The 22,418-nt window shown below is 40.1% G+C and overlaps 4 protein-coding genes across 4 annotated transcripts; all 4 read left to right on the plus strand.

Annotated features, from left to right (window-relative positions):
• Positions 1-4,663: 4,663 nt before the first annotated feature.
• Positions 4,664-8,453, plus strand: LOC309332670 (olfactory receptor 10T2-like). The gene is made up of 2 exons (XM_081845789.1): positions 4,664-5,314; positions 7,368-8,453. Exons 1-2 carry the CDS (start codon positions 4,680-4,682, stop codon positions 7,675-7,677), a joined length of 945 nt encoding a protein of 314 aa, XP_081701915.1. The 5' UTR covers positions 4,664-4,679; the 3' UTR covers positions 7,678-8,453.
• Positions 8,454-9,756: 1,303 nt separating this feature from the next.
• Positions 9,757-12,920, plus strand: LOC309332334 (olfactory receptor 10T2-like). The gene is made up of 2 exons (XM_081845478.1): positions 9,757-9,940; positions 11,922-12,920. Exons 1-2 carry the CDS (start codon positions 9,859-9,861, stop codon positions 12,875-12,877), a joined length of 1,038 nt encoding a protein of 345 aa, XP_081701604.1. The 5' UTR covers positions 9,757-9,858; the 3' UTR covers positions 12,878-12,920.
• A 2,748-nt stretch (positions 12,921-15,668) lies between these two features.
• Positions 15,669-16,672, plus strand: LOC309332360 (olfactory receptor 10T2-like; the record flags this gene model as incomplete). The annotated part of the gene is made up of 1 exon (XM_081845525.1): positions 15,669-16,672. One exon carries the CDS (start codon positions 15,669-15,671, stop codon positions 16,611-16,613), a length of 945 nt encoding a protein of 314 aa, XP_081701651.1. The 3' UTR covers positions 16,614-16,672.
• Positions 16,673-21,069: 4,397 nt separating this feature from the next.
• LOC309331988 (olfactory receptor 10T2-like) lies at positions 21,070-22,418 on the plus strand (the record flags this gene model as incomplete). The annotated part of the gene is made up of 1 exon (XM_081844583.1): positions 21,070-22,418. One exon carries the CDS (start codon positions 21,070-21,072, stop codon positions 22,012-22,014), a length of 945 nt encoding a protein of 314 aa, XP_081700709.1. The 3' UTR covers positions 22,015-22,418.

The following is a 22,418-nucleotide window of genomic DNA, read 5'->3' on the forward strand; positions in this document are numbered from 1 at the left end:
CCCTGCAGAAAGATGTCACAAGTCTCTTGTGACAGAGCATGCCACCAAATTGGGGCCAGTACCTGCAGTTACACAGACAGCCCCCTTAGGGGGTGCTGTTGCGCTAGAGGATTTAAAGTTTAAATGGCCACTAGACTTAACTCTGCTTGGATCGCTGATGTATGCATGTGTGAGTTCCCCAGGGAGTACATAGAAGAAGACTTAGACCTTGGATCATGGAGGTGGGACACGAGTGAGCAGTCCGGGGAAGAGGTGAGCTAGGAGGTTCTAGAAGCACCATGTCCACATGGCATGTGAATGTTGTCACCAGCACAGCCCCGGACTTGTGGGGCCAGGGAATCATAGAATCATAGAGTTGGAAGAGACCACAAGGGCCATCGAGTCCAACCCCCTGCCAAGCAGGAAACACCATCAGAGTACTCCTGACATATGGTTGTCAAGCCTCTGCTTAAAGACCTCCAAAGAAGGAGACTCCACCACACTCCATGGCAGCAAATTCCACTGTCAAACAGCTCTTACTGTCAGGAAGTTCTTCCTAATGTTTAGGTGGAATCTTCTTTCTTGTAGTTTGGATCCATTGCTCCGTGTCCGCTTCTCTGGAGCAGCAGAAAACAACCTTTCTCCCTCCTCTATGTGACATCCTTTTACATATTTTAACATGGCTATCATATCACCCCTTAACCTCCTCTTCTCCAGGCTAAACATGCCCAGCTCCCTTAGCCGTTCTTCATAAGGCATCGTTTCCAGGCTTTTGACCATTTTGGTTGCCCTCCTCTGGACACGTTCCAGTTTGTCAGTGTCTTTCTTGAACTGTGGTGCCCAGAACTGGACACAGTACTCCAGGCGAGGTCTGACCAGAGCAGAATACAGTGGCACTATTACTTCCCTTGATCTAGATGCTATACTCCTATTGATGCAGCCCAGAATTGCATTGGCTTTTTTAGCTGCCACGTCACACTGTTGGCTCATGTCAAGTTTGTGGTCAACCAAGACTCCTAGATCCTTTTCACATGTACTGTTCTCAAGCCAGGGAGCTCTGGGAGTGTTTCGAGGGACATTGTGGGAGTGCCATGTGTATGCCATTTTTTGTGCTTTCTACTGGTGTGGTCTCCGTCTCAACTTCCAGGCTAAGCATGCTTTGGCTATGGCAGGAAGTCCACCAAAATAGTGGTGATGTATCTCCTCCTCCCCCAGCATAATTGGTGCATCAGATTGTTCAGTAAATGCAGTTATTGTGGCGCGGTGCATTACAGTTCCTGAGCTACAGCTCCTAGGGCCATCCTCCAAAATCATAGATACCACGCTAGAACAGCTGCAAGGATGCTCCTTGCCCAGAGATGGAAAGATAACAAGATACCTACTAGGGTGGACTGGCAGATGAAATTATTGGACTATGCAGAAATGGCAAGATTAACCGGGAAAGTCAGAAATCAGGAGGATCAAAACTTCAACAAGGAATGGGATAAATATACAGTGTACTTGAAAGACCACTGTAAACACTCAAAATCTTTGGCAGGCTTTAAATAACTCTTGCAATGACACATAGACTTTGGATACAATGGAGGACAGATATATAATATGCAGTTTAAAAAGTTAGTTAAAGAATCCACAGAGGGGAGGAGGGGAGTCTTGAGATTCAAAAGAATATTGAGTAAAGTTTGATAATACTATTTGTGTGAAGGAATTTGTAAAAATCAAATGACAATTATTATTTTTTTAAAATCATAGACACCACAATAAAACCTACTATTCTTCTGGTGGTAATAAGGAGGAAGAACCACCAATAAGAGGAAGGGAAAAGGTTAAAGGGAACAATTTATTGCAAAGTTCAGTCAGGTTCTCCCCCTGGTGGATAGTCAAGGGAACAGCAACAAAGCGGTGTAATTTTAAGAGAACACGAAAGGGGTCCAGGCACTGTGCCCATGCCAGAAGCAGGGCCAAAAGTGCAGCCCTGCACTTTGGAAATTGCAATATACATGGAACTCTGGTTTTGTTAGATACCAAGAGAAACAAAGCTGAATATTGCATCATTTTCCCGTCTCAAATCATCCTTCCAATTCCCCAGCACAGCAGAAAAGAGATAAGTCACTGAGGGCATCATTAGGAAATTGGCACTTTTCAAATAAGTGATTTCTGAGGGACACCTGAACTTATAATTGCATTTATCAGTTTTAATTCCCTTCTGTTGTTCTCTTAGACAAACAAGACACTTGGGGGGTGGTTATTTTCTTCTGCTAAAATATGAACTTCAGGGACCGTTAGAGAGCTTGTTGCTATTTGATTCTTTTAAAAATAAACCAGTTTCATAGCAGAAATAAGAAATAAGAGGAGTGGTCCTTTTGTGGATCAGTAACTGGTTAAGTAAGAGGAAGCAGAGGGTAGGAATAAGTGGACAGTAAGCCCAAGTTTAGATTGATTAAGCATAATTTTGAGGTACCAGAGGAGGTTTCCTGCCTGTTGGTCATCACTAATTACCCAGAATTTGTCATTATCTTGCACTAGCAATTTGAAGGATCCACTGATAAAGGATCCCCATGGTTTTGAAAGCCAGAGTGTATTGACTAAAAGCTTTGTGGCAGGAAAGGATCCCTGGGCAGAGAACCTCGAATATTTCTATTAAATCCAACCCACATTTTAGTTCATGGAAATGGAGCAATGCTTTGAAAATAGCTTCTTTAGCTTGATATCTCTAGAATCAGAAGACTATGTCCCTAGGGCGGTCTGATGTGTGAGGTCCTCATACTCAACCAACTACAAATCCACCTGACAGATACCTCATCCACCCACGTTTTACCTGCTTCTCCACAAGAATATAAATGGGGGACAGATGCCTTACTGAAATCAAGACACACTATATCCATAGCATTCTCCTGATCCACCATGCTTGTAACTCTGTCAAAAAATTAAATGGGATTCATCTGGCATGACTTGTTTTCCAGAAACCCATGCTGGGTCTTAGTAATCACAGAATCTTTTCTATGTGCTCACAGACAAATGGTTTTATTATCTGTTCTAAGACCTTTCCTAGTATCGATGTCAAGCTCACAGGTCAGTAGCTACCTGGGTCTTCTCCATCACCACTTTTGAAGATCAGGACAACTTTTGCCTGCCTCCTCTGCACGGGGACCTCATCTGTTCTTCAATAATTCTCAAAGATTATAGATTATAGATATATCGAGGCTCTGAAATAAAATCTTTTAGTACCTTCGGGAGGAGCTCATCAGGCCCTGCAATTTTGAATTAGGTTTTCCACCTTTTCTCTGTCACTCAATAGCATTTCTCCATCATCTCCATACAGAGGACGTACTACTTGCTTGTTCTTCCTCATGCTTTGAACATAGCCAAAGAAACCTTTATGATTTTTATATTTAACCTCTTGCAATCAGAGTTCATCCAGAGCTTGGGCTACCTGATCTTCTCCCTGCAACTGTTGGCTGTTCATGTACACTTTTTATTCATGATTTCTCCTTCCTTCCATTTCTTACGTATGCTCTTCTTACACCTGGGCTCATCTGTAAGCACCCTGTGCAACCAAAATCGTTTCTTTAGATGATTTTGATTCTTTACTAGATTTTCAGTTTTACCATACTCCATGGAAATCATTCTGAAATCTCTCATTAATGAACCAGCCCCAAATCTTCACAATGCTTCTGAGGATATTAGAAAGTGCTAGCATTGTACTTATGGATTGAATTTTCCTCACCTTTTAGACTTTGGGTTTTTTATTTATTAAACAATATTCACATTACCTGTGCATTTTAAGAAATCCTATTGGTAGCATGATGGTTGATTTACTTTAAGTTTTTCTGGTGGGATTTAGAAACTTGTTTACATTATTCCATGCTCAGAAAAAGCATTGTAAAAAGTATAGTGTGGCAAACTGATGTCATTTGGAATACCAAACCTTCTTCCTTGTAAGAATTATTTGGTATATATATATTTCCTGGTTGATAACTGAAGAGGTTTGTTGTGTTATGAGGTTCTGCAGGTTTTATTTGAACTGCAGAATGGTTTAGTCATTCAAATGACACTTTAAAGGGAGATAAGAACAGTTTCAAAGCACCTGACTCTTTTTATCTTGGGCACAAGCTTCGTTCTCAAAGGTAGGGTTACTGCTTTGCATGCAGAAGGCTCCAGATCGACTATTTTTCCAAAAGTGTATGAGGTAGCTTAGCAGGACTAGTGAAGACATCAACCTGAGACCCTGGAGAGCTGCTACAATTTGGAACAGACACTGACTGCATGAAAAGGCAGGTTAGGGTAGGCATGATCCTCAGGAAAAGATTCTAGTGGTGTTGAGAGTTATGTTTTGTGATGCTGTTAATTTTGCAATTGACAGGAATATGGTGAATCCTCAAACTCTTCAGCTCACTTGCCTCTGTGCTCCTTCATCAGTTTATGGGCTGTAGCCAGACATTCATTCACAGCAGGGCTTCTCCAACTATAAGAATCCAAAATTTTAATTTACGGTGATAAACTGTGCCAAGATGTTTTCTGATTGCCAAAATTTTATTTCTCAAAGAAATGCAGTTTTGTAAACTGGAACTAATACCTCACCAACTTGAAGGCAGTCATTTTATGAGTGCATTTCCCCCAAGTATTTTTTTTATAAAACATCAGCTGATGAGCACTGTTGCAATCTGTAACCCCTTTAAAGTTTATTTTCAGATGCTGCATCAATGGGAAGAGAAAATCAAACAGTGGTGACAGAATTTATCCTTGCTGGATTTTCCAATTTCCCAGACCTGAAGATTCCATTGTTTCTGGTGTTCTCTCTCATGTACCTGATAACCTTGATGGGAAATATAATCATCATCACTACGATACGGCTTAACCGCAGCCTCCACATCCCCATGTACTTCTTCCTCTCCATCCTCTCCTTCTCAGAAATCTGCTACACACTTGTCATTATCCCCAATATGCTTGCAAATCTTCTAAGAGAGAAGAAGACCATTTCCTTCATTGGCTGTGCTACACAGATGTGCATTTTCCTGGGCTTTGGGTGCACAGATTGTATGCTTCTAGCAGTGATGGGGTATGACCGATATGTCTCCATATGCAAACCTTTACGTTATCATATTCTGATGAATCAAAGACTCTGCACCAAGCTGGTGGCTTGCTCAGTATCACTTGCATTTATTTTTTCTACATCAGAGACTATAATCATATTTACCTTGCCTTTCTGTGGGCCAAATGAACTTAAGCACTTCTTGTGTGATTTAGCACCATTGCTTGAATTAGCCTGTGGTCGTAACTACATAGGAGAAATTGTCATTACCATTATTTCTTTTTTGGTTGTAATTGGTTCATTCTTGTTCATCCTTCTCTCTTTTTTTTTTAAATAATTTTTATTGGTTTTACAACATAAACAAAAAACAAATAAACATAACACGACTTCCCCAAACCTCCCCTTCCCTGCATCCATATTTTAAAAATTTTTAGCAATTCTTCATCCCATTTTTATATTTAATTCTCTTTAAAAAAAAATTCTATTTTATAAATTTCAATTTATAGCTGTAATTCTTTGTATCCAATCCCTTGACATCTTAACATTCCGAAATTTTACAACAATTTTTAAGATAGATTTTAAATTTTTTCCAGTCCTCCTCCACTGTCTCTTTCTTCTGGTCACGAATTCTGCCGGTCATCTCTGCCAATCCCATAAATTCAGTCACCTTGGTCTGCCATTCTTCCAGAGTAGGTAATTCTTTAGTCTTCCAATACTTCGCCAAAAGGATTCTTGCTGCTGTTGTTGCATACATAAAAAAGGTCCTATCTTTCTTTGGTACCAATTGGCCGACCATGCCCAGGAGAAAGGCCTCCGGTTTCTTTACAAATGTCCACTTAAGGATTTTCTTAATTTCATTATAGATCATTTCCCAGTAGGCCTTAACCTTTGGGCAGGTCCACCAAAGGTGATAAAAAGTTCCTTCACATTCATTGCACTTCCAACAATTGTTATTGGGCAAATGATATATCTTTGCAAGCTTGACTGGAGTCATGTACCACCTATAGATCATTTTCATTATGTTCTCTTTCAGGGCACTGCATGCCGTAAATTTAATACCTGTGGTCCATAACTGCTCCCAGTCAGCAAACATAATATCATGACCAATATCCTGTGCCCACTTAATCATAGCTGATTTAACCGTTTCATCCTGTGTATTCCATTTTAGCAGCAGATTATACATTCTAGACAAATTCTTAGTATTGGGTTCTAGCAATTCTGTTTCTAACTTTGACCTCTCCTTCTGAAATCCTAGTTTTCTGTCCTGCTTAAAAGTTTCATTGATCTGGAAATAATGTAACCAATCTCGAACTTTAGGTTTCAATTTCTCAAAACTCTGTAGTTTCAACTTTTCACCATCATATTCTATAATTTCACAATATTTTGGCCACTCTGTATCCATGTTCAGTCTTTTTACCGCCTTGGCTTCCATTGGTGACAACCACCTGGGGGTTTTACTTTCAAGCAAATCTTTATATCGATTCCATACATTATACAATGCTTTCCTAACAATATGGTTTTTAAAATTTCTATGTACCTTTACCTTGTCATACCATAAATATGCATGCCAACCAAAACTATTATCATAACCTTCCAGGTCCAGAATGTCTGTATTCTCAAGAAGTAGCCATGGTTTCAGCCAGCAAAAAGCCGCTGCTTCATAATAAAGTTTTAAGTCCGGCAGGGCAAAGCCCCCTCTATCCTTTGCATCAGTCAAAATCTTAAATTTTATTCTGGGTTTTTTGCCCTGCCAGACAAATTTAGATATATCTTTCTGCTACTTCTTGAAACAGTCCATCTTATCTAAAATTTGCAATGTCTGGAACAGAAACAACAATCTCGGCAATACATTCATCTTGATAACAGCAATTCGGCCTAACAAGGAAAGTCTCAATCTTGACCATATATCGAAATCTTTCTTCACTTCGGCCCAGCATTTCTCATAATTGTCTTTAAATAGGTTCACATTCTTAGATGTTAAATTCACCCCCAGATATTTTACCTTTTTAGTAATTTCCAAACCAGTTTCTCTTTGAAAACTATCTTTTTCCCCCACCGTGAGATTTTTTTCCAACACCTTTGTCTTATGTTTGTTTAATTTAAAACCTGCTACCTGACCAAATATTTCAATAAGTTCCAAAACTCTTTTTGTACTAGTTTCTGGCTGTTGTAATGTCAAGACTAGATCATCTGCAAATGCTCTTAACTTATAATGTTTAGTTCCGACCTGTATACCTTTAACCAGCTGGTCTCTTCTAATCATATTTAGGAAAACCTCCAGTACCGATATAAACAATAGAGGGGAAATTGGGCATCCCTGTCGTGTCCCTTTCTCTATTGGAATTTCGTCCATAACCTTGTTCATCCTTCTCTCATACATTTTAATTGCAAACACTGTCTTGAAAATTCCCACAACGGCTGGGAAGCGTAAAGCCTTTTCCACTTGTGCCTCCCATCTTATTGTGGTCGTAGTGCACTTTGGGTGTGCTGGCATTATCTATTTAAGGCCCAAATCTAGTTACACACTAGATGAGACGACTTTTATTTCTGTCTCTTACACAATGGTGACTCCTTTGTTGAACCCCTTGGTGTACAGCCTGAGAAACAAAGATGTTCAAATAGCGCTTAAGAGATCGCTTGGCAAAAGCTCCTGCACCCAAAGAATGTGAAAATTAAGCGTAATCCAGTTTGAAGAGGAATTATGAAACCCAACAAATATCTTTTGTTTAATGGACAAAAAATGCCTCAAGTAGTATTGAAGCTTTTCCTCATCTTTTGAAAAATTCACCTGTATATGGAATATTCACTTGAAAAAATGTGGCCTTGCTTTAGCATTTACAAACAACTTTGATTTTCTCTTTAGTGCATCACTGGAAAATAAATTGGGTTGTCAGAATTTTCCCATACATGAACCTGTAATCATTCTGCCCTGCAACAAAGGAAACTTTTCTAAAGATTACTGTTGTTTTCTCCCAAATCCTAGCCCACATTTTCACTACCAAACATTCAGGCAGAACTATTTCAAGCTCATAAAATGCTGAGACTGAAGTGTGAAATTTGTTCTTGTTGGGGTCAGTTTGGTGTCCATTTCTGCTTTTCTTTGGTACATAATTATTTCTGCCCTTCCTTGTCCCCAGTAATGGCTATTTTTAAAGAGGGGATCATATATGTTGCGTTTTCAAAGGTTGGAATTCATGTAACTCCTGGCTATTTGCAGTTTAGTAGCGCTGCAGAGAGCTTGCTGAGGAGACCATGCATTAAAAAGGGACTCAAAAAATAACTTAAACAAGGTTTTAATAACAAAAACAAAAACTCCTTTTACACTAAAGATAACAACAACAAACATGGCCCAACCACCAACACATCCCCCAGGGTAATGGTAGAGCTAGGTGCTGCTCCTTATATACTATACCCAATTGCTGACACAGCTTGATTAACACAACTCAGCAGCTATGTTTCACAGCTGTAAGACTGGGCCTCGTTATTTGCCCTGGCCCTGGTCCTTAAAGACATACACAACTTGTGAAGCAATAATGAACCTTCACATTTTAAAGTGACCATTCAACAGTAACCAGAAATGAATTAGATTGAGCTGATGAGATCAATAGTGGGTCCAACAGCGAAGAAAGCAGTTTCTGCCAGAGGAGTTTCTTTATAGCTGGAAGTGTGAGGGCCCAGGCCTGGCTCCCTAGGCCAGCTGGTAAAGGCTTTGTAAGGGAGCAGGCCTTGCACTCCTCACCACTGCCGACAGAGACCCTTGGGTCCTTTTCAACTCTAAGATTCTATGGTTCCAACATCAACAATGAGAAAAAAGAAGCATTCATGCAATGCTGCTAAAAACGTAGATTCCCAAGACAGCTGTTTACCATATAATATCAACTGTGAGTGACAAAACTTCTCCATATGTTTATTTGGGCTATGGGACGGTTGATGCTTGTTAGGCTCAGCATTGGCAAAAGATAGAAAGAGCTACTAAATGGAATAGAAACAGCTTGTCTTTGTCTCCCTGCCACTAAGCCCTCTCTGGCATGTTAGATGTTCTGAAAGCGCAATGTCCCATAACCTTCCTTAACCAATGATCACGGGATGGGGATCTGGATTTCCAGTGACTAGCAATGGAGATTTTAGCTGCTGCTTAGAACATAAATACAAGAGGATAATGGTCAATGGTTGGGTTGTATTGCTTTCTAGAGAAAGTAATGCCAAATCTGGATCCATTGCCAAGGGTTGATCCATGATAATAGGAATTAGATTGAACGCCTGGGTCCAGAAGTCATTGAGAATGCAGATACTGCCATGAAATTATTTAGTATCCTCTGCAAAGGAAAAGGGGCTTAGCTTGGATTGTGGAGCATCAGTAATATATCATCTGTGAAAATATTCAGTTTATGTTCATCTCCTTGAACCCTGATGTCTTCAGTGCCTTGTGAGATGTTAGGTGTTGTGCTAGCATTGTACTTGTAGATGGAACTTTCCCTGCCTATATGACGATGGGTGTGGCTTACCCCAGAGCCATTTGTCCTGTACGCTATGTTTATTTATTAAACAATATTTGCACACCACTTAATCAGAAAGACCAATCTGCACCTTACACAGAAACCGTCTGTAATATTCATCATGATAAAATAAAAAAATGGAAAACAAGTAGATGTAACAAAATGTATCGATATAGAGATGAAGTCAACAGCTTTAGAAAAAAAAATACACCCAATAAAATTATATTTATTGTTAATTATTACTTGTAGATTCTAACAACTCCCATTGATAATAAGAAGGTTGATTTATTTTACGTTTTGAAACACCGTAGAGATAATATCTGGTGGGATTTATAAACTTGTTTACATCATTCCATGCTCAATAAAAACATCATAAAAAGGATATTGTGGCAAATTGCTGTCATTTGGAAGAGCTCAACATCCATCGTGCTTCCTTGTAAGTCTATTGTGGTTTGAGGTTCTACAGCTTTGATTTGAATTCATTCATTCAGCCCTTCAGATGCTCTTGTCTTTGTCACTTTGAAGGGATATAAGAACAATTTCAAAGCACCTGACTCTTTTTTTATCTTGGGCACAAGATTCATACTCAATGGCAGAGTTACTGTTTTCCATACAGAAGGCTCCAGATCCAATATTTTTCCAAAAGGGTATGAGGTAGCTTAGCAGGACTAGTGAAGACTGCAACCTGAGACCCTGCAGAGGTGCTACAATTTGGAATAGACACCGAATGTATGACTCTTTAAAAGGCAGGTTAAGATAGGCATGCTCCTCAATAAAATATTCTAGTGTTATGCCTTGTGATGCTGTTAATTTTGCAATTGACAGGAATATTTTGAAGCCTCAAACTCTTCAGCTCACTTGCCTCTGTGCTCCTTCTTCAGTTTGTGGGCTGTAGCCAGACATTCATTCACAGTGGAATTACATCAATTAAAAGAATACAGAATTTTAATCTATGGTGATGAACTATGCCAAGATGTTGTCTGATTGCTAAAATTTTAGTTCGATGGAAAATGCAGTTTTGTAAATTGACTCTAACACCTCACTAACTTGGGAGCAGACATTCCCAGGATTCCTCAAAAGGGAGATATCAGACATTCAACTCTGCAGTGTAGACTTGTTGGTCTAGTGAATATGGCTATGGGGTGACACAACTATTTTGCTGGTTGCACAAAGCGTGTTCTCCCTAAAATGAGAGCACGGGTTGCGGTGTGGGCTGCCAATCATTGCCTGGTGCGATGATTGGCTGACCGGGTTGCTGGGTTGCATGTAGCAAATTGGTGGGTAGGACCATAGTCTTTAAATATTGGGGCACTCTGCCTTTTGCTTTCTCTTTAGCAGAGTGCATCGGATTACCCGCCAGCCCGCACTGTGTTGGTTGACCTTGCTTTGCCTGTCATGGGGTCGTCTGCCTTGGGGCAGGGGCCTAGTAACAATTTTGCCATTTGGCTGATTGGCTGGTGCCACTTGGTTTTTGCCTACTACTTAGCAATTTGTCACAACTTGTAAGGTTGCGGTTAGGTATTGGTTATAAAAAGCTGGTGGTGGAGGGGTCAATAACTGAGGGTGGGTAGGGTGGGAGAAGCTCTGGAGCCAAGTGAGGATTCCCAGGTAAGATCCTCCCTCTATTGTGTGGGCAGGTAATCCCTCCCCTACCTGGCCTGGTCTCCTTGGCAACGCTTCCCCCAGGTGGGATTGGACAACTGACTGAGGTAGGCAGAGACCTCCAGGTATCCCACCTGAGGGAAGGCAAAGCCAAGCCTATGCTGTTGGAGCCGCTCCAGATCCAGGGGCTGCACACGTCCACGCAAAGGGCGCCCCCCGTTTTAGGCGGGGAGCGGTCATTCCCTTCACTGGCTTCCGATGGAGTTTGGATAGTCAGTTCTGTCCCAGGCTGGGGGACAGATAGTCATAACCAATGTCTAAGCAACCACTCACAGATTTTGTATTTTAATAAAGTTGGGGCCAAAATAGTGAGCAAAAACCTTAAACTTAAATTACGTGTGATTTGTGAATTATTTTGAGGGGTGGCTTGGGGACCTACATATGCAATTGTTGTGCAAGACTCTATCTACTGAGGATGGCTCTACCACTGGGCAAGTGGAAGCAGGCAGTTCTCAGGCAGTTGTATGGAGTGATGTTTAAAGCTCATAAAATCATTTGTTCTTTAATTTGATACTGTCACATTATGCATTTTTACGGTCCGGTTATGCATTTTCTGTTTTTATAAACTTTTATAAACTTTTTTGTAAACTTTCCTGTGATATTCAGTTGAAGGACATGAATTTAATAATTAAGAAAATAAATAAGAAAAATAAAAAATAATTTTATGAACAAGGAATTCCCCCAAGTATTTTTATATGAAAAGTCAGCTGATGAGCACAGTTGCAATCTGTAACACCTTTAAAGATTATTTTCAGGTGCTGCATCAATGGGAAGAGGAAATCAAACAGTGGTGACAGAATTTATCCTTGCTGGGTTTTCCAATTTCCCAGACCTGCAGGTTCCATTGTTTCTGGTGTTCTCTCTAATCTACCTGGTAACTTTGATCGCAAATATAATCATCATCACTACGATACGGCTTGACCGCAGCCTCCACATCCCCATGTACTTCTTCCTCTCCATCCTCTCCTTCTCAGAAATCTGCTACTCACTGGCCATTATCCCCAATATGCTTGCAAATCTTCTAAGAGAGAAGAAGACCATTTCCTTCATTGGCTGTGGCACTCAGATGTGCATTTTCCTGGGCTTTGCATTCACAAATTGTTTTCTTCTAGCAGTGATGGGGTATGACCGATATGTCTCCATATGCAAACCTTTACGTTATCAGATTTTGATGAATCAAAGACTCTGCAACAAACTGGTGGCTTGTTCAGCAACAACTGGATTTCTTTTTTCCACCTCAGAGACTATAATCATATTTACCTTGCCTTTCTGTGGGCCAAATAAAATTAAGCACTTCTTTTGTGAAATAGAACCTTTGCTTGAATTAGCCTGTGGTCGTAACTACATAGGAGAAATTATCATTTTCATTATTTGTGTTTTGGTTATAATTTGTGCATTCCTTTTCATCCTTCTCTCGTACATTTTAATTGCAAACACTGTCTTGAAAATTCCCACAACGGCTGGGAAGCGTAAAGCCTTTTCCACTTGTGCCTCCCATCTTATTGTGGTCGTGGTGCACTTTGGGTGTGCTGGCATTATCCATTTTGGGCCCCAAAACAGTTACACCCTAGATCAGACTATTTTTATTTCTGTCTCTTACACAATGGTGACTCCCTTGTTGAACCCCTTGGTGTACAGCCTGAGAAACAAAGATGTCCAAATAGCACTTAAGAAATCACTTGGCAAAAGCTCCTGCACCCAAAGAATGTGAAAATTAAGCGTTAGCCACTTTGAAGAGGAATTATGAAACCCAACAAATACTGTATCTGTAGTTTAGTATAGTATTGTAGCTTTTTCTCATCTTTTAAAATATTCATCTGTATATGGAATATTCACTTGGAAAAATGTGGCCTTGCTTTAGCATTTACAAACAACTTTGATTTTCTCTTTAGTGCATCACTGGAAAATAAATTGGGTAGTGGGAATTTTCTCATAAATGAACCTGTAATCATTCAGCCCTGCAAAAAAGGAAACTTTTCTAAAGATTACTGTTGTTTTCTCCCAAATCCTAGCCCACATTTTCTCTACCAATCATTCACGCAGAACTATTTCAAGCTCATAAGTGCTGAGACTGAAGTGTCAAAATCGTTCTTGTTGAATAGCTGCTTCCCGTATATTTTGGTTGGGTTCAGTTTGGGGTACATTTCTGTTTATCTTTGTGGAGGTGCTGAGACTGAAGTTTCAAAATTGTTCCTGTTGAATGGCTGGTCCCTGTACATACCCTGTCCGAGGCTCCTCTTGTCTGCCATTTAACCCTCTCTCTTCGTAACTGCTGCCTTTACTGGGAGCTGGCTCATTCATGACATGTCCCTTCCAACTCTAAGATTCTATGATTCCAACAACAGCAATGGAAAAAAGAACCATTCATGCAATGCTGCTAAAAACATAGATGCCCAAGCCAGGTGTTTACCATATAATATGAACTATATAATACCATATAATATCAACTAAACATATGGAGAAGTGACATAACTTCTACATATGCTTATTTGGGCTATGGGACAGTTGACGCTTGTTAGGCTCAGCATTGCCAAAAGACCGAAAGAGCTACCAAATGGAATAGAAACAGTCTGTTTTTGTCTCCCTGTGGCTAAATCCTCTCTGGCATGTTAGATGTTCTGAAAGCGCAATGTCCCATAACCTTCCAAAACAACAATCCCAGGATTGGGATCTCGATTTCCTGTGACTAGCAATGGAGATTTTAGCTGCTGCTAAGAAATCAAATACAAGAGGTTAGTGGTGAGTGGTTGGGTTGTATTGCTTTCTAGAGAACGTAATGCCAAATCTGGATCCATTGCCGAGGTTTAATCCACGATAATAGAAATTAAACTGAACACTTAGGTCCAGAAGAAAATGCAGATACTGCCATGAAATCATTTAATATCCTCTGCAAAGGAAAAGGGGCTTAGCTTGGATTGTGGAGCATCAGTAAGATATAGTCTGTGAAAATATTCAGTTTATGTTCATCTCCTTGAACCCTGATGTCTTCAGTGCCTTGTGAGATGTTAGGTGTTGTGCTAGCATTGTACTTGTAGATGGAACTTTCCCTGCCTATATGACGATGGGTGTGGCTTACCCCAGAGCCATTTGTCCTGTAAGCTATGTTTATTTATTAAACAATATTTGCACACCACTTAATCAGAAAGACCAATCTGCACCTTACACAGAAACCGTCTGTAATATTCATCATGATAAAATAAAAAAATGGAAAACAAGTAGATGTAACAAAATGTATCGATATAGAGATGAAGTCAACAGCTTTAGAAAAAAAAATACACCCAATAAAATTATATTTATTGTTAATTATTACTTGTAGATTCTAACAACTCCCATTGATAATAAGAAGGTTGATTTATTTTACGTTTTGAAACACCGTACAGATAATATCTGGTGGGATTTATAAACTTGTTTACATCATTCCTTGCTCAATAAAAACATCATAAAAAGGATACTGTGGCAAATTGGTGTCATTTGGAAGAGCTCAACATCCATCGTGCTTCCTTGTAAGTCTATTGTGGTTTGAGGTTCTGCAGCTTTGATTTGAATTCATTCATTCAGCCCTTCTAATGCTCTTGTTTTTGCCAATTTAAAGGGAAATAAGAACAATTTCAAAGCCCCTGACTTCTTTTTGTCTTGGGAACAAGATTCATACTCAATGAATACTGGAGAGGTGCTACAATTTGGAATAGACATGTATGACTCTTTAAAAGGCAGCTGAAGAAAAGCATGCTCCTCAATAAAATATTCTAGTGGTGTTCAGTGTTATGCCTTGTGATGCTGTTAATTTTGCAATTGACAGGAATATTGTGAAGCCTCAAACTCTTCAGCTCAGTTGCCTCTGTGCTCCTTCATCAGTTTGTGGGCTGTAGCCAGACATTTATTCATAGTGGAATTACATCAATTAAAAGAATACAGAATTTTAATCTATGGTGATGAACTATGCCAAGATGTTGTTTGATTGCTAAAATTTTAGTTCTATGGAAAATGCAGTTTTGTAAACTGGCTCTAATGCCTCACTAACTTGGGAGCAGACATTCCCAGGATTCCTCGAAAGGGAGATATCAGACATTCAACTCTGCAGTGTAGACTTATTGGTCAAATGAATGTAATAATTGGTCTAAGGGGTGACACAACTATTTTGCTGGTTGCACAATTGTTGTGCTAGGCTCTGTCTACTGAGGCCGACTCTACCATTGGGCAAGTGAAAGCAGGCAGTTCTCAGTCAGCTGTATGGAGTGATGTTTAAGGCACATCAAATGGCTTGTTCTTTAATTTGTTATTATGGCATTTTTACAGTCCTGTTATGAATTTTGTGTTTTTATGTTGTAAAGTGGCCTGTGACAGTCAGCTGAAGGGTGGTACATAAATTTAATAAAGAACAAAAAATTAAAAAATCATTTAGTGAACAAGCCTCTTCCCCTGTATTACTGTATTAAACATCAGCCGACGAGCACTGTTGCAATCTGTAATACGTTTAAAGTTTATTTTCAGATGCTGCATCAATGGCAAGAGAAAATCAAACAGTGGTGACAGAATTTATCCTTGCTGGGTTTTCCAATTTCCCAGACCTGAAGATACCCTTGTTTCTGGTGTTCTCTCTAATTTACCTGCTAACTTTGTTCGCAAATATAATCATCATCACTGCGATACGGCTTGACCGCAGCCTCCACATCCCCATGTACTTCTTCCTCTCCATCCTCTCCTTCTCAGAAATCTGCTATTCACTTGTCATTATCCCCAATATGCTTGCAAATCTTCTAAGAGAAAAGAAGACCATTTCCTTCATTGGCTGTGCTACTCAGATGTGCATTTTTCTGGGCTTTGGGTGCACAGATTGTATGCTTCTAGCAGTGATGGGGTATGACCGATATGTCTCCATATGCAAACCTTTACGTTATCATATTCTGATGAATCAAAGACTCTGCAACAAACTGGTGGCTTGTTCAGTATCACTTGCATTTATTTTTTCTACATCAGAGACCATTATCATATTTACCTTGCCTTTCTGTGGGCCAAATAAAGTTAAGCAATTTTTTTGCGATATGGCACCTTTGCTTCAATTAGCCTGCGGCCGAAACTACATAGGAGAAATTGTCATTTTCATTCTATGTGTTTTGGTTGTATTTTGCTCATTCCTGTTCATCCTTCTCTCATACTTTTTTATTGTTAACACTGTCTTGAAAATCCCCACAACAGCTGGGAAACGGAAAGCCTTTTCCACTTGTGCCTCCCATCTTATTGTGGTCGTGGTGCACTTTGGTTGTGCTTCCATTATCTACTTAAGGCCCAAATCCAGATACACACTAGATGAGGACACTTTTATTTCCGTCTCTTACACAATGGTGACTCCCTTGTTGAACCCCTTGGTGTACAGCCTGAGAAACAAAGATGTTCAAATAGCGCTTAAGAAATCACTTGGCAAAAGCTCCTGCACCCAAAGAATGTGAAAATAAAGTGTTATCCACTTTGAAGAGGAATTATGAAACCCAACAAATATGTGTAGTTTAATGGACAAAGAATGCCTCAAGTTGAATTGTAGCTTTTTCTCATCTTTTGAAAAATTCATCTGTATATGGAATATTCACTTGAAAAATGTGGTATTGCTTTAGCATTTACAAACAACTTTGATTTTCTCTTTAGTACATCACTGGGAAATAAATTGGGTTTTTGGAATTTTCCCATACATGAACCTCTAATCATTCAGCCCTGCAACAAAGGAAACGTTTCTAAAGATTACTATTGTTTTCTCCCAAATCCTAGCCCACATTTTCTCTACCAATCATGCACGCAGAACTATTTCAAGCTCATAAAATGCTGAGACTGTAGTGTCAAAAGTGTTCTTGTTGGGGTCAGTTTGGTGTCCATTTCTGGATATCTTTGGTACATAATTATTTCTGCCCTTCCTTGTTCCCAGTAATGGTTGTTTTTAAAGAGGGGATCATATACCGTATTTTTCGCCCTATAGGACACACTTTTTCCCCTCCAAAAATGAAGGGGAAATCTGTGTGCGTCCTATGAGGTGAATGCAGGCTGTCACTGAAGCGTGGAGAGCGAGAGGGGTTGGTGCGCACCGACCCCTCTCGCTCTCCAGGCTTCAGGAAGCTATAAGCAAGCCTGGGGAGCCCACGGGAGTTCCCGCAGGGCTCCCTAGGCTGCGGATAGCAGCCTGCTGCCCGGATCATGGGGCGCGCTGAAGCAGAGCGCCCCGCGCTTTGGGCAGATATCTACGGCTGTGGGAAGGAATTTTTTTTTCTTTATTCCCCCCCCCCAAAAAAAACCTAGGTGCGTCCTATAGGGTGACAAATACGGTATGTTGCGTTTTCAGTGGTTGGAATTCAGGTAACCAGACACACTTAATTTCTGCTCTTTTGCTTTCATATGATTTGTTCTGACATTTGCTTTCTGTAACGTGTCGGCAAGGACGTAACAATATATTGTATACAAAGTGGAGCATTGCAATTTTTCGATATGCATTTATCTTAGCATTCATATTTATATAATTTAAACCTTACGCTTTAATGACCTTCAGAAACATGCCAAAAGAAAGGCTATAACATTTTATTTGGCCATTACTTAATTAGATGTGTAATTTGATATGTAATTTGCAGTGCTACCATGTCTGAGTGGACCCGTCACCCCCTGATTTTCCTGCATTGGACTACAGGAGGTTGTTGTCCTTCAGCTGGCATTCCAGAATAATGTTCTCTCAGAAAATATGCAATATCTGAAACAAGAGCCAGCATGATCCAGTAGTGTGGAAGGGGTGCAATTCTACTGTATGGTGTGGTTGGGATAGAATGGTCTGAATGGTGTCCATTTTTCAGCACCTTTTCTGCACAGAGTCTCAGCAGAGCAAGCAAGCTGTTATCTGGTTAGAATGGGAATGGCAGGCAGTATTGAAAGAAGTTACCGGATTAATTGGTGTGTTTGTGTGTGTGTGTGTGTGTGTGTGTGTGTAGAGGAGGAATTCTCCCGTATGCGAAGACAGGCTCTGGCGGATTGAGCTGATGAGATCAATAGTGGGTCCAGCAGCCAAGAAGGCAGTTTCTGCCACAGGAGTCCCTTTATAGCAGGAAATGTGAGGGCCTGGGCCTCGCCCCCTAGGCCAGCTGGAAAGGCCTTGTAAGGTAGTAGGCCCTGTATTTATTTTATGTATGTATTTATGTATTTTAAGAGAGCCAGTGTGGTGTAGTGGTTAAGAGTGGTGGACTTGTAATCTTGTGAACCGGGTTCGATTCCCCGTTCCTCCACATGCAGCTGCTGGGTGACCTTGGGCCAGTCATACTTCTTTGAAGTCTCTCAGCCCCACTCAGCTCACAGAGTGTTTGTTGTGAGGGAGGAAGGAAAGGAGATTGTTAGCCGCTTTGTAACTCCTTCGGGTAGTGATAAAGCGGGATATCAAATCCAAACTCCTCCTCCTCCTCCTCCTCCTCCTCTTCTTCTTCTTCCTCTTCCTCTTCCTCTTCTTCTTTGTCTTCTATCCTCCCCACAGCTGATGGTGACCCTTGGGTCCCTTACAAATATATGATTCTATGATTCCAACAACCATGGGGGGGGGGGAACCCGTTAATGCCATGCAGCTCAAAATGTAGATTCCCAAGACAGGTGTTTACCATATAATATCAACTGTGACTGACAGAACTTCACCATAGGTTTATTTGGGCTATGGGATGGTTGATGCTTGTTAGGCTCAGCATTGCCAAAAGATGGAAAGACCTACCAAATGGAATAGAAACACTGCTTTTGTCTCCCTGCCACTAAGCCCTCTCTAGCATGTTAGATGTTCAGGGAGCGCAGTGTCCCATAACCTTCCTTAACCAACAATCTTGGGATGGGGGTCTGAATTTCCAGTGACTAGCAATGGAGATTTTAGCTGCTGCTTAGAACATAAATACAGTGGTACCTCAGGTTAATCGTGCGCCGCCGGAGCACGATTTCTGTTCTCATCCTGAAGCAAAGTTCTTAACCTGAAACACTATTTCTGTGTTAGCAGAGTCTGTAACCTGAAGCGTATGTAACCTGAGGTACCACTGTACAAGAGGATAGTGGTCAATGGTTGGGTTGTATTACTTTCTAGAGAAAGTAATGCCAAATCTGGATTCATTGCTGAGGTTTGACGCACAATAATAGAAATTAGATTGAACACCTGGGTCCAGTAGTCATTTAGAATGCAGATACTGCCATGAAATCATTTAGTATCCTCTGCAAAGGAAAAGGGGCTTAGCTTGGATTATGGAGCATCAGTAAAATATAATCTATGAAAATATTCAGTTTATGTTCATCTCCTTGAACCCTGATGTCTTCAGTGCCTTGTGAGATGTTAGGTGTTGTGCTAGCATTGTACTTGTAGATGGAACTTTCCCTGCCTATATGACGATGGGTGTGGCTTACCCCAGAGCCATTTGTCCTGTACGCTATGTTTATTTATTAAACAATATTTGCACACCACTTAATCAGAAAGACCACACTGCACCTTACACAGAAACAATCTGTAATATTCATCATGATAAAATAAAAAAAATGGAAAACAAGTTGATGTAACAAAATGTATCGATATAGAGATGAAGTCAACAGCTTTAGGTAAAAATGCACCCAGTAAAATTACATGTATTGTTAATTATTACTTGTAGATTCTAACAACTCCCATTGATAATAAGTTGGTTGATTTATTTTACGTTTTGAAACACCGTGGAGATAATATCTGGTGGGATTTATAAACTTGTTTACATCATTCCATGCTCAATAAAAACATCATAAAAAGGATATTGTGGCAAATTGCTGTCATTTGGAAGAGCTCAACATCCATCGTGCTTCCTTGTAAGTCTATTGTGGTTTGAGGTTCTGCAGCTTTGATTTCAATTCATTCATTCAGCCCTTCTGATGTTCTTGTCTTTGTCACTTTGAAGGGATATAAGAACAATTTCAAAGCACCTGATGCTTTTTTATCTTGGCCACAAGATTCATACTCAATGGCAGATTTACTACTTTTCATGCAGAAGGCTCCAGATCCAATATTTTTCCAAAAGGGTATAAGGTAGCTTAGCAGGCCTAGTGAAGACTGCAACCTGAGACCCTGCAGAGGTGCTACAATTTGGAATAGACACCGAATGTATGACTCTTTAAAAGGCAGGTTAAGATAGGCATGCTCTTCAATAAAATATTCTAGTGTTATGCCTTGTGAAGCTGTTAATTTTGCAATTGACAGGAATATTGTGAAGCCTCAAACTCTTCAGCTCACTTGCCTCTGTGCTCCTTCCTCAGTTTGTGGGCTGTAGCCAGACATTCATTCACAGTGGAATTACATCAATTAAAAGAATACAGAATTTTAATCTATGGTGATGAACTATGCCAAGATGTTGTCTGATTGCTAAAATTTTAGTTCGATGGAAAATGCAGTTTTGTAAATTGGCTCTAACACCTCGCTAACTTGGGAGCAGACATTTCCAGGATTCCTTGAAAGGGAGATATCAGACATTCAACTCTGCAGTGTAGAATTATTGGTCAAGTGAATGTAATAATTGGTTTAAGGGGTGACACAATTAGGTTGCTGGTTGCTCAACTGTTGTGCTAGGCTCTGTCTACTGAGGCCGGCTCTACCATTGGGCAAGTGGAAGCAGGCAGTTCTCAGTCAGCTGTATGGAGTGATGTTTAAGGCACATCAAATGGCTTGTTCTTTAATTTGTTATTATTGCATTTTTACGGTAACGTTATGCATTTTGTGTTTTTATGTTGTAAAGTGGCCTGTGATAGTCAGCTGAAGGTACATATATTTAATAAAGAACAAAAAATAAATAATCATTTTATGAACAAGCCTCTCCCAAAGTATTTTTGTATAAAGCATCAGCGGACGAGCACTGTTGAAATCGGTAACATCTTTAAAGTTTGTTTTCAGATGCTGCATCAATGGGAAGAGGAAATCAAACAGCGGTGACAGAATTTATCTTCATTGGATTTTCCAATTTCCCAGACCTGCAGGTTCCATTGTTTCTGGTGTTCTCTCTAATCTACCTGGTAACTTTGATCGCAAATATAATCATCATCACTACGATACGGCTTGACCGCAGCCTCCACACCCCCATGTACTTCTTCCTCTCCATCCTCTCCTTCTCAGAAATCTGCTACTCACTTGTCATTATCCCCAATATGCTTGCAAATTTTCTGAGAGAGAAGAAGACCATTTCCTTCATTGGCTGTGCCACTCAGATGTGCATTTTCCTGGGCTTTGCATGCACAAACTGTATGCTTCTAGCAGTGATGGGGTATGACCGATATGTCTCCATATGCAAACCTTTACGTTATCAGATTTTGATGAATCAAAGACTCTGCAACAAACTGGTGGCTTGTTCAGCAACAACTGGATTTCTTTTTTCCACCTCAGAGACTATAATCATATTTACCTTGCCTTTCTGTGGGCCAAATGAACTTAAGCACTTTTTGTGTGATTTATCACCTTTGCTTGAATTAGCCTGTGGCCGAAACTACATAGGAGAAATTGTCATTTTCATTATTTGTGTTTTGGTTGTAATTTGTGCATTCCTGTTCATCCTTCTCTCGTACATTTTAATTGCAAACACTGTCTTGAAAATTCCCACAACGGCTGGGAAGCGTAAAGCCTTTTCCACTTGTGCCTCCCATCTTATTGTGGTCGTGGTGCACTTTGGGTGTGCTGGCATTATCTATTTAGGGCCCAAAAACAGTTACACCCTAGATCAGACTACTTTTATGACTGTCTCTTACACAATGGTGACTCCCTTGTTGAACCCTTTAGTGTACAGCCTGAGAAACAAAGATGTCCAGATAGCGCTTAAGAAATCGCTTGGCAAAAGCTCCTGCACCCAAAGAATTTGAAAATTAAGCGTAATCCAGTTTGAAGAGGAATTATGAAACCCAACAAATACTGTATCTGTTGTTTGATGTACAAAGAACGCCTCAAATAGTATTGTAGCTTTTTCTCATCTTTTGAAAAATTCATCTGTATATGGAATATTCACTTGGAAAAATGTGGCCTTGCTTTAGCATTTACAAACAACTTTGATTTTCTCTTTAGTACATCACTGGAAAATAAATTGGGTTGTCCGAATTTTCCCATATACGAACCTGTAATCATTCAGCCCTGCAACAAAGGAAACATTTCTAAAGATTACTTTTGTTTTCTCCCAAATCCTAGCCCTCATTTTCACTACCAAACATTCAGGCAGAACTATTTCATGCTCATAAAATGCTGAGACAGAAGTGTGAAAATTGTTCTTGTG

This window comes from Podarcis erhardii, assembly GCF_964252035.2.
Source record: "Podarcis erhardii genome assembly, chromosome: 17".
NCBI lineage: Eukaryota > Metazoa > Chordata > Lepidosauria > Squamata > Lacertidae > Podarcis > Podarcis erhardii.

Excerpts from the sequence above, each read along its gene's own strand:
- LOC309332670 (XM_081845789.1), top strand. The coding sequence starts at position 4,680 with ATGGGAAGAGAAAATCAAACAGTGGTGACAGAATTTATCCTTGCTGGA. Across the intron at positions 5,315-7,367 it reads GTTGTAATTGGTTCATTCTT|GTTCATCCTTCTCTCATACA; the intron begins GTTCATCCTTCT and ends GTCCATAACCTT.
- LOC309332334 (XM_081845478.1), top strand. The coding sequence starts at position 9,859 with ATGCTCAATAAAAACATCATAAAAAGGATATTGTGGCAAATTGCTGTC. Across the intron at positions 9,941-11,921 it reads AACATCCATCGTGCTTCCTT|GTGCTGCATCAATGGGAAGA; the intron begins GTAAGTCTATTG and ends GATTATTTTCAG.